This window comes from Mizuhopecten yessoensis, unplaced genomic scaffold (assembly GCF_002113885.1).
Source record: "Mizuhopecten yessoensis strain PY_sf001 unplaced genomic scaffold, ASM211388v2 scaffold10685, whole genome shotgun sequence".
In the NCBI taxonomy this organism is placed as follows: Eukaryota; Metazoa; Mollusca; class Bivalvia; order Pectinida; family Pectinidae; genus Mizuhopecten; species Mizuhopecten yessoensis.
The window spans coordinates 245,241-262,476 of NW_018408670.1; the positions used below are offsets into that span (position 1 = coordinate 245,241).

General features: G+C 37.7%; 1 protein-coding gene across 2 annotated transcripts in view; it reads left to right on the top strand.

Moving 5' to 3' along the window:
• Positions 1-1,218: 1,218 nt before the first annotated feature.
• LOC110461810 (tubulin polyglutamylase TTLL11-like) overlaps positions 1,219-17,236 on the top strand; it is a 26,231-nt gene continuing 10,213 nt past the window's right edge. For both annotated transcript variants that reach the window (XM_021515485.1, XM_021515486.1), the window contains exons 1-5: positions 1,219-1,781; positions 7,863-7,968; positions 8,396-9,096; positions 15,536-15,744; positions 16,647-16,840. In XM_021515485.1, coding sequence (XP_021371160.1) covers positions 1,515-1,781; positions 7,863-7,968; positions 8,396-9,096; positions 15,536-15,744; positions 16,647-16,840 — 1,477 coding nt within the window. In that variant the 5' untranslated portion in view covers positions 1,219-1,514. The remainder of the gene's footprint in view (positions 1,782-7,862; positions 7,969-8,395; positions 9,097-15,535; positions 15,745-16,646; positions 16,841-17,236) is intronic.

A 17,236-nucleotide genomic window follows, 5' to 3' on the forward strand; every position in this document is an offset into this window, starting at 1 on the left:
CCACAAAGTGGAAGCGAGACATAGGTGTTGCTTTCCGGCGACGACGGCGTCAGCATTAAGTTTTTGTTTTTAAGTTAGTTTCTCTGAATGTATAAGTGCTACACCAACCAAACTTGGACCATTGATGTATTTTAGGTGGTACATCTCAGCCATGCATCAAATGCTGAATGCGGCCTACCTTTGATGGTTCATTGACTTTGTCAGCAACTCAATCAGCATTAAGTGTTTGCGTTTAAGTTGGTTTCTCTGAATATCTAAGTGCTATACCTACCAAACTTTGACCATCAATGTATTTTAGGTGGAACATCTCAGCCCATGCATCAAATGCTGGATGAAGCCTACCTTTTATGGTCCATTGACTTTGTCAGCATCTCCATCAACAGTAAGTTTTTGCATTTAAGTTAGTTTCTTTGATATGACCATTGGTGGTCAAAGCAGGGCATAGGCGTTTGTCGCATTTGTAGATCACTAGACCTTACGTTTATTATTTACATTTAAGTGACATCAAATAAAGTTTATTGTATCTTTTATTATTTTTTAGAAAGACATTAATTGAGATCTGAGTGTCACTGGTGTAACTTCAGAAACATTCAGAGACCCTCAAATGATGAACACACATCTTTTTCAGACTTGTGAATTCAGCGTTTCTTCCAGAAAATGAATAAAAGTCGAGGAAGTCTACTTTTTTACCTTTCGTTTTTCTGATTCCACGACTTTATGTACCTTTTTTCTGTATTTCCTTTGAATTGTAGCATCCATTATACCGTTTGGCCATGTTATTGTGTTGACAAGTAAATGTAAGCCAAATTAACATATTGAAATGAATATTATTATAAAAGAAAACATCCAAAAGCTCACTCTCCTCAGTTCTGACAGATATGTACGATAGGGTTGGTAAGATCATATACATAAAAAGATCAAAATACTATGTGATATTATGTCTATTTTACTTGAATAAATTAAACATAACTTGCATCGGTGAGACTTTAATTGTAATATGCTGTTTCCATAGTTTTAATTTTCTAATTTTATGTCATTGACTGTCTCCCCCTGCTAGCATGTATTCTAACCTTAACATGGATAGCTGTGTAAATGTAGAGGCACAACACGACGTATGGCATTCCACACAGTGGATGCATATGAATAATTTATGCCGTGCTACCTGAATTGAAGTCTGCTAATTGTAATTGCTATCGGAGTAACGTCCCTTCACGGATGTAAGGATCAGTGCATACTGGTTGTCAGGTCAAAACAAAAGAGCGTCACAATGGAGAACGGATTGTAAGTCAGATCTCCAGTTTATGTATGTGTGTCATGGGTTAATTGCAGCGGCAGAATGAAGTTTCAAATTACGTAATCATGACAATCTTCAGTAAGAAATGGTTTCGCCGTATGACAATGGCTAATTTAGTTCTAGTAATTATATATAATTAGTTTCGTTTATTAGCAGGTGCCCGTTTTCCAAACAGATAAATTATTGACATTTTCTATACCGACTATTTTACTGTGCTAAGATGACATCTCATTCAAGAGATTACAATGCGCGGTCTTTAGACTTTGGGAGTCTCAAAAAGCCAGAACCTTTACATTTCAAAATGACGGATTTTCGTCGTGATCTACACATCCGGAGTAAACGGGAGCAGCACGCGCGGAAAGAGAGGCTGAGGTCCTTCACTGAGGCCAAGCACCTGTCAAAAAACGCTGTCACAATCGACACGTCTCGGGGCAGGTCCAACATCGAGGTCGTCAGGATGTGTATAAAGGAACTCGGATTCAGAGAGGTAATGGACAATTACATCATTTGTACATATTGTGTATGAAAGTCTCTTGCATGTGTGTATGTGTAATATTTTTTAAAAAGTGTTGACAGGTTTGTGGTGTTCAATTTTCAGTATCTGCAGCGCTGTTTGCAGGGTTCAAATTTTTACAGAATGTGTATACCAGGTTGATCTGTTGCATTTTTTACCATCCTGTTACAAATGGTAACAGGTTGTTTCGCCCCAAATCCCGTTCGACCTAAGGGTTGTTTCGCCCCAGGTTGTTTCGCCCTAAAAAAATAATCTTTAAGTCATAAATATCATGTTAAAAGTTAAAAAAACTTATAATTTTTTGAATCCCAAATAATATACGTATAATTACGTTCGTCTAACAACGGAGTCGCACAAAATGCATAAATCACATCCCTGATTATAACACTATTTATGACAAGTTACCTACTCAAAATTATCTAATCAGATATGCATATTAACTTTTATTAGTCGGTACTATCAAAACTTCTCAAAATGATCTCCTCCAATTAGCAAAAAACAACACAGACGTGCGCCGAAATCAAGTAAAGAAAACATCGTGACACAGCGACGATTATGTTTACACTAGACTAAATGTGTTAACATGGAAAAATAATATTGTTGTATACCCCGCAATGTAATTAAAATTACACCATTTTTGTTTCATTTCACTATTCTTATTTATTTCTAAAATTAAATTCAATATATGTTATAATGTGTGTCGGCGTGAAGAAAATAACGTAATCAGTTTTTTGCTTTACAATGTTTTTAAAAACAACACAAACACATTTTATTTTTTTAAACGGAATTTAATGATATGAAAGACTAAGAAGACTTAATTTAATTATGACCTAAAACAAATGAAAATTAAAAGAAAATACCAAACAATGTTTTCGCCCTAAAAAAAAAGTTTTAGGGCGAAACAACCTAGGGCGAACGGGATTTGGGGCGAAACAAACCCGGAACTGTTACAAATTGGTGTGTTGACTAACCCTTGTTACAAACTGTAATCTCTTGATGAGGGGGTTATGAATCTTGGCCATGGTTGTTAATAGTGTTATCTTCACAGATGCCAAAAAATGGGTTTGGGATGGTGCAGCTTAGGGTCTGAAAAAAAATGGGTTGATTGCCAGTTACCATATAGCTCAGTTAGTTAGCACATCTGTCTACCTTGAGGAAAATTCTGTTGTGACCATATAGCCTGAGTTTCCTCTGGCCCTGACACCAGACATTTTGACAGATAAATGTCTGGTGTACATTATTTATTTATGTCAATAACAAAGTATTAATTTCACTTGTAAAATTTCTACAATTTGATTATAACTGAGCGAATTAACAACACTGTCCATTATAACACCATAATGCGTATGTAAATTGTTGTATATATGTGTATGTAAATTATCTACACTGTAACCAGTTTGCGAGAATAAAAACTTTGTCATTGTCAAAATGTGTAAGTCTCGTGTCAGGGCCAGAGGAAACTTGGGCTAGAGTAACCCTTTCATTTGAAACTTTTTACATTTTTCCAATGTGTCAGGTTAGATTTAGGTAATCTTTGTATTTAATTAGTATTGAAAGGTCAGAAACGCTGCTAGATTCCACCTACATAGAATGTTCATTTTAATTCATACCTTAAACAAGATATCTTTGTTTATGTAATATTTGCATTAATAAAAACATTTAAATGCAGAAAGCCTTATTTTGATCATGTTAGTTGAGATTTAACCCTCAAAAGAAAAACTGCTATGGGTCACATTTGTGAATTTAAGCAACAATATCTTGTTTTAATGCTTTCAAATAGTGATAAATTAAGAGGACGTTGATATATTTGTGAGTAGGATGTCTGAGGGGGCTAAAATAGAGGGCAACCTTGATGGAACAGGAAGTATTCTAGTTACAGTGTAACTCCAAGTACAAATGGACTGTTTTCATATCTACTGCGGAGTACTATTTTTAAGTTGATTTACCCGACAGGTCTAATGGTATATATTGAAGTTCAATGATACCACAGCTGTCCACAGCTTTGTTATGTTACTGTTCCCAAGTTCAATTTTATTAAAACGCTTATGTACCCAGACCAGTCATTATCCTTGCTTATTTCAATCATAGTTTTGTTTTTGTTTCAACTTATTCTGACGTTTTTGTTGACATAAGAGATTATTGGCACCGACAGGGATTGCCAGTTATTTAAGCTAGCTAACATCGACCAATATTCCAACAATACTTTGTGTATTGGTGTCACTTGAAATGTGTGTATATTTAAACCATTGTGACAAAGTCATTGTTGTGGAATTGAGTGAGGTACGTTAGTCACACAAAGGGTGATTGGCAGATTTGTTTTTGTGTGCCAATATTAATGTTGGTACGGTCCATTAGGTACGTACACATGACGTTACCTACAAACGGGATAATACAGTACGGCTGGTACATAACAAATCCATTTTAGCTGTACAAGGCTCTTGAAGTGCTTGAAGTAATCACACGATTCTATATTTCTTGATTATAGGTAACTGATCATGGGCTCCAAATAATTGTCCCACATGTAATCTGTACTTTCAGCTTAATATAATATATTAAATTGAGGTATGAGCTATGAAGCTACAGGTAGTCTGAAAATAACATTTAACCATTTAAAGCAGATGTAATTCTCCAAAGAAGTGTTAATGTGTCATTAGATAAGGATATTCATGAATAAAAAAAAATGAATAGATTACTCAAAGAAGCCTATTAGTATGTACTTGACAAAAAAGTAAAATATTTGTGAAAATGAGAAAAAGTAATACTTGTGTAATTATTTGTAACTTTCCCCCCCCAAAAAAGCAAAAAATGCCAGGGGTATTCGTTACATTCAGCAAGGCAAACAGCTGTGACTGGAAGATATATATGTATATTCATTATTGAGGATACTGAAAATTTTAAATGTTCTTTAAAATGATTTATTCTAAAAATAAAGATTCTCCATTTTTAAAATCTGCCTATGGACAAATATATATTCATTTGCTGCCTCCAGGTGATATTTAATAACATGAAATGCATATTGTATTTTTAGTTGTATTAATATTTTCTCTTTTTAAGGTAAATTCTGAACATATTCAAGAATCAAAATATTTGCCTGTTCAGGCATTGTGTTACAATGTTTGTTCTCAAGGGTTTTTTTGGTAAACGATTGCCAGGCCTCTTATAATATTTGGATTGCATTTTCTTTCCATCTTTGGTCCAGCAAAATGCAAGTTGTGAATCTTGACTATAAATTAGAATGAGCATAATTGTTGCAGTGTATTTATATATATTGTGATTGTACCATGATAAATGGACTGTATAATCTGTTCTCTCAGTTGTTAAGAGATTTCTAAAGATTTTAAATAAATGCAATCTAAAGATTTTAAATAAATGCAATATCTATTTGAAGAAGAACAACTTGATATTTGCTATTTGTGTTAAAGGTGCTAATGACATCAGCAGGAATGAACTTGAATGCACAATTTAACATATGGTTATATAGAATCCATGGATTGAGCACATGTTTTGACAACATCATTAATGTTCTGCATAGCAAGTCATTTTGACTTAATTGGAGCCAGTGTGTAACTCTTGGACTCAGGTCACACATCACCTGTGGTCATTAAGTTTGAAGGTACCAAGTTGAGAAGACAGGTTTATATATAAGCAGTTTGCTTGCTTCCAAATTCTTTTTGTTATATGACATCTTATAAAGTACAATGTGGTTGAAATAATTTCTGACAACATTGAAATGAGAGCCTGAACGTAATAAAAGTTTACGGTGCCGTGTGATGTTCGTGTTTCCACCAAGGCTATATAATCAGTATAAAACATACATATTATAGCCACAAGTTTTGACAGTTCAGAGATGTGTGTTTGTATTTGTTTGACAAGAGTTTGAGCGTGATGTTTTGGTTTTCACAGATGACTTATGTCAATATTACTACATATAAGATCACAAGTTTTGACAAGACCATAAAAGATTCCGGGAGTTGTTGGAGGTGTTTGTGTTTATGAAGGCCATATATCACCATAGGTTATAACAATTGACAACAGTGTTTTTCCTAGGTGTATTGGGAATTTTACATTTATTGAATTAGGGAAAAAGCTGTTACTTGACCTGTCCAGAACGTAATATTATCACAAAAAATAACTTTCTACTAATAGGGAATTTGCTTTAACAGGGGAAAAGAAGTACAACAGTATGGAATCCCATCTGTAGGAAGAATTCAGAGAGATTTGGGGCTTTAGTTAAGTCACTGAGGTTATATCAGTCTGAAGTCACAATGAATTTGACTGCTAGTCCAAATGGAAGTATTAGAGATATGTATCTAATTTTCTGTTAAATTAATTTTGGTGTGGATGTATAACGAGTATATTATAAAACTAACCCCTGGTTTTCTGTTTGAACAGTGTCCCCATGCCTTGATAAATGAGAACTGTGTATTATTCTATAGAACAGTTTATGTATAGATAACAGAGCCAGGGAACCAATAAAGTTTCAGAATCTGTTACCTGAGTTTGTGTACAGTATAAACCTTTAGAATTGATTGTCTGGTTACAATTGTACAAACTGTACCTATATCGTTCTCCGAGGTGGCCATCCACATGTTATCTTCTGTAGACACTGTGTAAATACAATGTCAACAGAAGACGACTTTACGAGGAAGTAATTGTCGACTAGATACTGTGAGTTATGGTACCTTTCTACCATTCCTAACCTTGGATAAACAGCTGGCAACGTGATACAATTAATTATCTGAGTTTTTAAGTGGTCTAATCTGTCACACATTGGTCCAAGTATAATATATTTAAATATACTCTATACAGAAGAGTTTGTGATTCCGGATAACAAAATTTTTACAATAGCCTCCAATTTTTTTTAAAAATCTTTCAGATAAGGTTTTGGTTTAAATTGCACAAATTTATACTTATACATAAATATATATATATTTACACACAAATCATTTGTTTTACATTGTTTAAAAAGTTATTTATTTGAGTTTAAATACTAATACAGTGTCATGGGCGGATTGGTCGAGTGGTTAACGGGGCGTTCGATCCCCGAAGTCGCCGTACGCATGGAATATTAGAGAAAGTGTTTTTCTCCTGCCCACACAACTCCCAACAACCCAGGTGGAGTATAAAATGGTCTGGGGTGGGTGTTGCGGTATCTGTGCTGTAGCATTCAAGTGTGGTGGCACTATAAATGATACCGTTGGAAGCACGGTCCCACTACAAACAGAACACAATACATCTCCAGCACACACACAGGCATACACACATAGGGAGATATTAGCCAGGTGGCATAGGACTAGTAGTTAGCGCCATATAAGGCAGCTCCTGCGAATTCCTCAATATTGTATTGATTAATATATATATGCTAATTGTATTGACTGTATAAAATTGTATATCTATGTACTGTTAAGCGCTTTAGTGTGGCTTATGTTAGCTAGATAGGGCGCTATATCAAATGTTGTATATTATTATTATTATTACTACATCCCAATGCCATATTGTGATGAATACTTTCTAGGATATCCATGAACACTGATAGATAAGTAACTATGTAGATTAGGTAGTTCAAGGTAAGATAATTCTTTACTGATTTACAGTCTTTACAGACTGATGTTGACATTAGAATTGTTTGTAGTCATTTGTTGTAAACAAGACTTATGTTGACATTATATTGAGTCTAGTCATCTGATGTAAACAAGACCGATGTTGACATTAAATTAAGTCTAGTCCATCTGATGTAAACAAGACTGATGTTGACATTAAATTGAGTCTAGTCATTTGTTGTAAACATGACTGATGTTGTCATTAAATTGAGCATAGTCATATGATGTAAACAAGACTGATGTTGACATTAAATTGAGTCTAGTCATTTGTTGTAAACAAGACTGATGTTGTCATTAAATTGAGTATAGTCATATGATGTAAACAAGACTGATGTTGACATGAAAATTCTGTCTATTAACATGATGTACATAACCAGAATGATGTTGAGGTTTGAACTGTATCTAGTATCCTGATGTAGATTTTATCTAATGTTGTTTATCTTTCTGTTTCTAGTTTCCGTTTGGTCGCCGTGAGAGTTTGACATGTGACATACACTGGCATGCCTGTAACTTTGACGAGAATCCAGACGTCTACAATGGGGCTGTCAACAAATTTCCAGGTGAACCAGTTTTGTACTCAGAACCACACAAAACAAATGATAATTTTTGGAATACTATAGCTCTTTTGTTTAATTATTGTTAAATTCATTGGATATATATGACAGTTTTAATTCAGAGAGAAACGATAATAACTTATAGCTAATGCTTCATAATGACAGGAATTCATGTTAATATATCATTAGGCGTCACAGTTGTGAAAAGATTCATGTAGCACAACCAGTAAGTGTTTATATGTGACGTTTCCGTGACTAGTACGGTATGTACTCTGACACATTAGTGTCAGGCTGTTAAACTAGCCTGTCTTAAAATGTTTGTAGTGGACATTATACTTAAATCTATAGGTATATAATTCACTGTGTAAAATGTGCTACAAAGGCAATAGTAGAGACACTCTCTTTATTCTAAAAATATTTTCTGTTTGTCTAGGAATGGGGGATATTTGCAGCAAAATGTCCCTGTTCCGAAGCCTGGACACGATGAAGGAAATTTTCCCCAATGAATATGACTTTTACCCACGTACATGGTACCTGCCTGCTCAGTACATGGAGTTTTCTGCAGAGTTGCGAAGACTCCATGAAAAAAGAGTCAAACCTAAGCCAACATTCATCGTAAAGCCAGACAATGGCTCTCAGGGGGACGGAATATATCTGATACGAGACTCAAACGAATATAATCCCAATAACAGTAAATCGCATGTGGTGCAGGAATACATGAGCAATGTGTACCTCATTAGCAACTACAAGTTCGACCTGCGAGTTTACGTGGTGCTCAAGTCTCTGGAGCCCCTACAGATCTACATCTGTAAGGAAGGACTGGCCAGGTTTTCTACTTTGCAATATGAAACCCCCACTAAAGGAAACCTTCATGAAACCTTCATGCATTTAACAAATTATTCTCTAAATAAACGTAGTGCCACATTTAATCGATCCGAGAGGGAGGATGATGGAAGCAAACGGACGTTGACTAGTGTGATGCGGAGAATCGGAATCAATGGTCATGATACAGACAAGGTGTGGACAAACATTGAAAAGTGTGTGTGTAAAACTATTATTGCCATACTGCCAGAGCTCAAAGTGGAGTACCAGGCCACCATCCCACCCAACAAACCTGGCCCCCGTTGCTTTCAGGTAAGTCACTGATCTTTGCCACATATGTCAGACCGTCAGTCTTGAGTGGTAAAAAAATCATACTACAAGTCCAAAGGTTTGATAACATAAATTGCTAGTTTCACAGGGCCAGAATTCTAAGGTAATACATGTCTTTTGTATATCTAAACTATGCAAGCCCTTCAGTTATACCCCTCAGTATCCTTATCCTAGCTAATCAACCAGGTCCTCGCCGTTACCGTGCATGTGTGATGCCCCTAAAATCTCTTGAAAATTCCTTGGCCATCATCCTATACACAACAAACCAAATCCTCACTTCTTCCTGGGAAACTTTAGACCCTCATTCCACTGGACAAAGATCAATCTAATATCTTTTAGGTTAATTAATCTCCCCGCTTGATATCCGGCTGCTCCTTAACTCATTCACCCCTGAAGATGCATTTGAACTTCTCTAATTCAAAGGTTGGAATAGTTAATTAAGAAATTTCAGGGGTAAATGAGTTAAGGCTCCTGGACCTTCATTCCAGCTATCTGAACCCAAAACTATTTGGACTTCCTTGGTTATATACTGTTGCATCTGCATACATTTCATATAAACACATTCAAGTAAACACAAGTGAATTGTTCTCTCTGATGTTTCAGGCAGCCCTTGATCAGATGTATTTACAAGGTCACTATCACAGTGTGTTACCAAAATGATGTAATCAAAAGCTTCACAAATTTTTATGTGACATTGAAATGTTAGCTTCCATCAGTTAGGTATACAGGGCAGTTATAGAATGTTTCAGTTCTGAGCAATACATGTCTTTTTGTCATGGTCATACACATTATAGAATAAATCTATCTCAGATGCAATCTTTTAACAGCTCTTTATCTAATAGAATCTGTTTCAACCTGTTAAGAAAAATGTATTGTTGTTTTACATGGGAAAAAACTGAGAGAATAGGCAATTGTTTGACATTTAATTTACAGGGGGATAAAGTAACGCTATGGATGGCTATCATGTTCCCTGTATACATAAGTCATACAGGTGAGCATAATTTATGTGGAGGTGTATTAGTAAAAACATTTGTTATAATCGCGGATCTTGTTACAGGTCCCCACCACATTGGCAACCTGCCAATGTGCCATATATGTTGTCCCACTACTCTTAATACCGTACTTTGTGATAATTCCAGGTTAAACCTGTGAAATGTGTAGGTAATCTAGTGTAATACTAGTAAGTCAGATATACCTACCGTGAAGAGGTATTTCCTATATAAATAGTGACCCAATGTACTACAACAGCAGAAGGATTACATTAGTAGTCTGGTAAATCAAGGAGACCAACATATAGAGATTAATTTTACAAAGTAATATCAGAGTTATAAAATAGTAATTGTTCTTTTCTTCAGCTGTCTGGAATTTTTCTTTGTAAAATAAATGTTTTTTAATGAATTGAAATACAACAACTTAAGAATTGTGTCCTTGAAGACTTAAGAATCCACTCACATTGACTCTCTGTAGGCAACAAAATTAGTAATTTGTCTAATTAATCTGTTTGGGACACATGTACACTTGGCACTGCTGTAGTGTGTATGTAGTGTTGGGGTATACAGTAGGGACACACTGACACCGCTGTGGTGTGTATGTACTGTTGGGGTATACAGTAGGGACACACTGACACTGCTGTAGTGTGTATGTACTGTTGGGGTATACAGTAGGGACACACTGACACCGCTGTGGTGTGTATGTACTGTTGGGGTATACAGTAGGGACACACTGACACCGCTGTGGTGTGTATGTACTGTTGGGGTATACAGTAGGGACACACTGACACCGCTGTGGTGTGTATGTACTGTTGGGGTATACAGTAGGGACACACTGACACCGCTGTGGTGTGTATGTACTGTTGGGGTATACAGTAGGGACACACTGACACCGCTGTGGTGTGTATGTACTGTTGGGGTATACAGTAGGGACACACTGACACCGCTGTGGTGTGTATGTACTGTTGGGGTATACAGTAGGGACACACTGACACCGCTGTGGTGTGTATGTACTGTTGGGGTATACAGTAGGGACACACTGACACCGCTGTGGTGTGTATGTACTGTTGGGGTATACAGTAGGGACACACTGACACCGCTGTGGTGTGTATGTACTGTTGGGGTATACAGTAGGGACACACTGACACCGCTGTGGTGTGTATGTACTGTTGGGGTATACAGTAGGGACACACTGACACCGCTGTGGTGTGTATGTACTGTTGGGGTATACAGTAGGGACACACTGACACCGCTGTGGTGTGTATGTACTGTTGGGGTATACAGTAGGGACACACTGACACCGCTGTGGTGTGTATGTACTGTTGGGGTATACAGTAGGGACACACTGACACCGCTGTGGTGTGTATGTACTGTTGGGGTATACAGTAGGGACACACTGACACCGCTGTGGTGTGTATGTACTGTTGGGGTATACAGTAGGGACACACTGACACCGCTGTGGTGTGTATGTACTGTTGGGGTATACAGTAGGGACACACTGACACCGCTGTGGTGTGTATGTACTGTTGGGGTATACAGTAGGGACACACTGACACCGCTGTGGTGTGTATGTACTGTTGGGGTATACAGTAGGGACACACTGACACCGCTGTGGTGTGTATGTACTGTTGGGGTATACAGTAGGGACACACTGACACCGCTGTGGTGTGTATGTACTGTTGGGGTATACAGTAGGGACACACTGACACCGCTGTGGTGTGTATGTACTGTTGGGGTATACAGTAGGGACACACTGACACCGCTGTGGTGTGTATGTACTGTTGGGGTATACAGTAGGGACACACTGACACCGCTGTGGTGTGTATGTACTGTTGGGGTATACAGTAGGGACACACTGACACCGCTGTGGTGTGTATGTACTGTTGGGGTATACAGTAGGGACACACTGACACCGCTGTGGTGTGTATGTACTGTTGGGGTATACAGTAGGGACACACTGACACCGCTGTGGTGTGTATGTACTGTTGGGGTATACAGTAGGGACACACTGACACCGCTGTGGTGTGTATGTACTGTTGGGGTATACAGTAGGGACACACTGACACCGCTGTGGTGTGTATGTACTGTTGGGGTATACAGTAGGGACACACTGACACCGCTGTGGTGTGTATGTACTGTTGGGGTATACAGTAGGGACACACTGACACCGCTGTGGTGTGTATGTACTGTTGGGGTATACAGTAGGGACACACTGACACCGCTGTGGTGTGTATGTACTGTTGGGGTATACAGTAGGGACACACTGACACCGCTGTGGTGTGTATGTACTGTTGGGGTATACAGTAGGGACACACTGACACCGCTGTGGTGTGTATGTACTGTTGGGGTATACAGTAGGGACACACTGACACCGCTGTGGTGTGTATGTACTGTTGGGGTATACAGTAGGGACACACTGACACCGCTGTGGTGTGTATGTACTGTTGGGGTATACAGTAGGGACACACTGACACTGCTGTAGTGTGTATGTACTGTTGGGGTATACAGTAGGGACACACTGACACTGCTGTAGTGTGTATGTACTGTTGGGGTATACAGTAGGGACACACTGACACCGCTGTGGTGTGTATGTACTGTTCGAGTAGAATTGTTTATAGGTAGCCTCATGGTAAACCAGTGTAAATGTAATTTCCTGTGTACCAGAATGGGTACAGCAATAAGATATTATTGATTGACATACAAGGTACTGGTACATGAAACTTGTAGTAGATATTAATTATGTTCCCTACAATATGTTTAATTATTTACTATGTAAGGCTGAGTTCTCCTGACCTGACTTATTGCAATTGCAACAACATAACATCTTTATCACATAAAAAAATATTGAAAATCTACAACTAGACCAAAAAAAACCCTAAAACATCTTCTTTTTTTTTTTTGGTCACCTGAGCTTTAGCTCAAGTGACCTATTGCTATCCGTCTTTGTCCATCATCCGTTGTCGTCCATCGTCCGTTAACATTTTACATTTTCAACTTAAGCTGAAATACCGGCAGAGGGATTTCATTAATATTTCATGGGAAGGTTAATGACATCTCCCTCACCAAGTGTTGTTATTTTTCGGGTCGATCAGAAATCCAATATGGCCACCACGGCCACCATTTTGAAAAACTATTTCAAACTTAAGTCAAGTTCTGCTGGGCCGATTGAACTGAAACATGGTAGGAATGATCAACTCATGGTCCTGGCAAAGTGTTGTTATTTTTCGGGTCGATCAGAAATCCAATATGGCCACCACGGCCGCCATTTTGAAAAACTATTTCAAACTTAAAGTCAAGTTCTGCTAGGCCGATTGAACTGAAACTTTGTAGGAATGATTGACTCATGGTCCTGACAAAGTGTTGTTATTTTTCGGGTCGATCAGAAATCCAATATGGCCGCCACGGCCGCCATTTTGAAAAACTATTTCAAACTTAAAGTCAAGTTCTGCTAGGCCGATTGAACTGAAACTTTGTAGGAATGATTGACTCATGGTCCTGACAAAGTGTTGTTATTTTGCGGGTCTATCAGAAATTCAATATGGCTGACACAGCCGCCATTTTGAAAAACTATTTCAAACTTAAAAACAAGTTCTAATTTTACTCAAATTGGTACATATTTCAACAACAAAAATAAATACTGTAGGACCGTTAAGGCCCATGGGCCTTTTGTTTTCAATTCATTTCAATAAACACAAGAATACAGTGAGTGAGACAAGTGTGAGAGGTTTATGTAAAGTTAATTGACACAAGTATTGGTCCTGGAAGTGTCGACTATCCTGTTCCATCAACATCAGGGGAGGTTCATCCCTGTACATGTCTTAGTTAGTATTGAAGTTCTGTACTGTAATTGACAATACAGCCTTGTTACAAACTCAGGTACTGCATATATTCAATATCATCTGAATGTTTGATTTGATTCCAGTTCTTTTACTCCTGTTCGAAAGGGGCTAAGAGTGCTTATACATATGTACCATGGTGTGGCATCTCATGTCTTTTCCTGTACAAATTTTCAGTTCAGAACTGCTGAGGCTTTTTGACTTCATTTAAGCTGGAGCTTCTCTGGGTGAAGTGTGTTCAATTTAAACTGGAGCTTTCTTGGTAAAGGGAATTAAATATTGCATAATTTAGGGTTGTAGACCACCTGGGGTAGAGTGGTGGGACTTCATATTGGAAAAAGAGGGAAATGTTTTAAAAATGCTACTCTTTGAGTACTGGAAAAGGGATTTTAATGTGCTTTTGTATTGAGTATCTCTAGGCCAAGAGGATTTAGTTTGTGTAAATGAATGGTTTGATGTTCCTAATGTGGCCCATAAGGAGAAATGGGGGAAGAACATAAAAAAGCTACTGGGTTCAGGTAACTTAAGGATTTCAACCAAATTTGACTTGAAACGTCCCTTGGAAATTCAATGTATTCTAAATGAAGGCTCAAGCGTATCTGAGGGAAAAGGAGCATGACCTACCAGGGGAAATATGGATGAATCTTTTGAACTAAATTTAGTTCAACTTCTGAAGGGTTTTTTTTTGTCAAAATTTCACACAGCTGTTCACAAGATCGCATTGTCCTATTTTTTGCCGAGTTTTTCCAAAGACTTGGTGTGAATATTTCTATTACAGTCATTAACAAGTGCTTTTTGTTGTTGGGATGATTTGCATTCAATATTAAGCCACCCTGTCATATCAGTAGCCGAGCCCATTTTGGCTAATGTAGAATTCAACCAGATCAATTTTAACCACACGTGGTACTGATGGTACTGATTGCCCTACTTTAGTGTTGCTACCTGAGGCATTGTAATTGAAGGGTCTCTCAGAAATCTCAGTTAGCAGATTTTTGTTATGATGTAAAAGATATGCAGAAGGACTTGTTTAACTGTCTGTATACAGACGTTCATTGTGGGATGTGTAACTGTTAGGTGAAAGATGTCTTAAGAAAACAGAATGTTACAAGTTTGCTGTTTTTACATGATTATGTATACACATCCCATAGCACTACTGAACTATTGGTACCTGGTATAATATCGGATATAAATATGAGGAATCACAATGCTTGGTATTTTAGGAGGCACGGTAGTCTAGTGGTAGGACGCCGGGCTCGTGACCGAAGGGTTGCGGGTTCGAGTCACGGCAAAGCACTGTGTTGTATCTTTGAGCAAGATACTTTTCTCTGCTTGTTCTAGTCTACTAGCTCAGCTGTAAATGAGTACGTGATTGGGCAATGCTAGAATTGTAGAATACTAGCTAGCTGTGAGCGCTGAAATGTTTAGCACCGGCTAAATGCTCCCCAGGGAGTTGAGAAAGATATTGGCTGTTTGCAAAGGCCCTATAACCACGGTTAATAATGTGTGAACCGCTTTGAGAAGACCTACGTATTAGGTTGTGATAATGCGGTATATAAGAACCTCAAATTATTATTATTATTACTTTGTTCACTTCAGATCCTCGGGTTTGACATCCTGTTACTTGACAACCTGAAGCCAATCCTACTAGAGGTGAATTCCAGTCCCAGCCTCAGTATCGACGGCGAGCAGGAGGTGGCGCCAGGTGTATTGGAGTATGTTACATGTGCACTGGATGAAATGGTGAAGCGACCGCTAGTGAGAGACGCCCTGTTGTTGATGTCACCTCTACAGAAACTGAAGTCTGGGTAAGGGCAGAAGTCACTACAGTGTGTTTATGTGTGTTAATGTTTGTGTACCTTTCTTCATGTCATTATGTACCCAGTTTTCAGGTCACCTGAGCTGAAGGCTTATGTAACCAGTATTGCTATTTTCCTGCATTTCACTTCATCCATTAAATCTACATTTTGAACTTAGACTCTAATAATACTGAAGGGATTTCAGTGAAACTACATGTATTAGAAGGGTTTTGACACTGTCTGACATGGTCTTGACTAATTTTTTGTATTTTTCTAGTCAGCTTGAAAATATGAAATGTTGCCAGAAGCCATGTCATATACAGTATCAATGAAACTTTAATTAACGTAGGACGTCCCAGTGCTCTGTGTTCGTCCAACCCCAACACCGAGGAGTAAACAGTTATACTACAAGGAAATGTGTTAATGATTAATTCATTATATTGCAATAATATGGTATTCATATGGTAATAATACACGTACCACATATTTTTAGCTTGCACTTATATAGTTGTCAATGACAAACTATCTTTAAAGCATTTTCTGATATCACTTCCTCAATTAGAAAGATATATTAATTGTTGTTTTCTGTTTAATAACAAAAACAAATTGGTTTGTAATTGTACTGGGACAATTATGCCCCTTAATTGTTTACCTTTAATTATCGCACAGTATTTCTCAGGTAGCCATATAGACTTTTATTCTTGGCCTCCAGACCGAGATATTCCTATGTGTACTGGTGCTGGAAAGTCCTATCTGACCCAGACAGGTCTGGATCACTACTGTGACATAACACATCATTAGTGAAGTGATTGTTACGTCACAATAGGGTAGCAGGAAAACGTCTTCCAACAATCAGACTGCCACTGATTTCCATAGTGCTTTTAGGAATAATTTTTGCTTTTTAATCGTAGATTCATAAGCAAAAGGCAAAGGCGGAAGAGGAAGAAGGGAGGTCACTCTAATAGGAATGGCTGCCCTGAGCCTGTACAGCATCAGAGAACTCACATCCTCATTATCAAGGCAGACGAGTCAGACGAGGAGAAACGGGAGGTGGATGTCACACAACAGATGTCCGAACTCAACAATGAACTTGATTTCACCAGGCGTATGTCCTATTCCTTAGGGGGGATGGGAGCTGTTCAAACAAAACCCTTTCATTTGTTCAGATTATTGTTTTAATATCTATGGTTGAGTTTAAGGTGGCTCCACACTTTCGCAATTAACCAGCAAAATTCGTTGAAACTTTCATATAATTGTTATGCAACTATGTCGAGTTGATTTTATGAAAATCTAAACATTCCGATAGTTTGGGGAATTTTTTGGAAAAAATCCCAAAAAATTGAATTTTCGTCAATTCTAATATTTTCCGGGGTTTTTTGTGTGTGGCATTGTTCGGAACAATAACAACAATAATAAAATGAAAAGAAGCATTTCTAATTAACCCTACAAATATTTTATTTATCGCAAAATATGTAACACATGTTACACAAAGTGTTTTTTA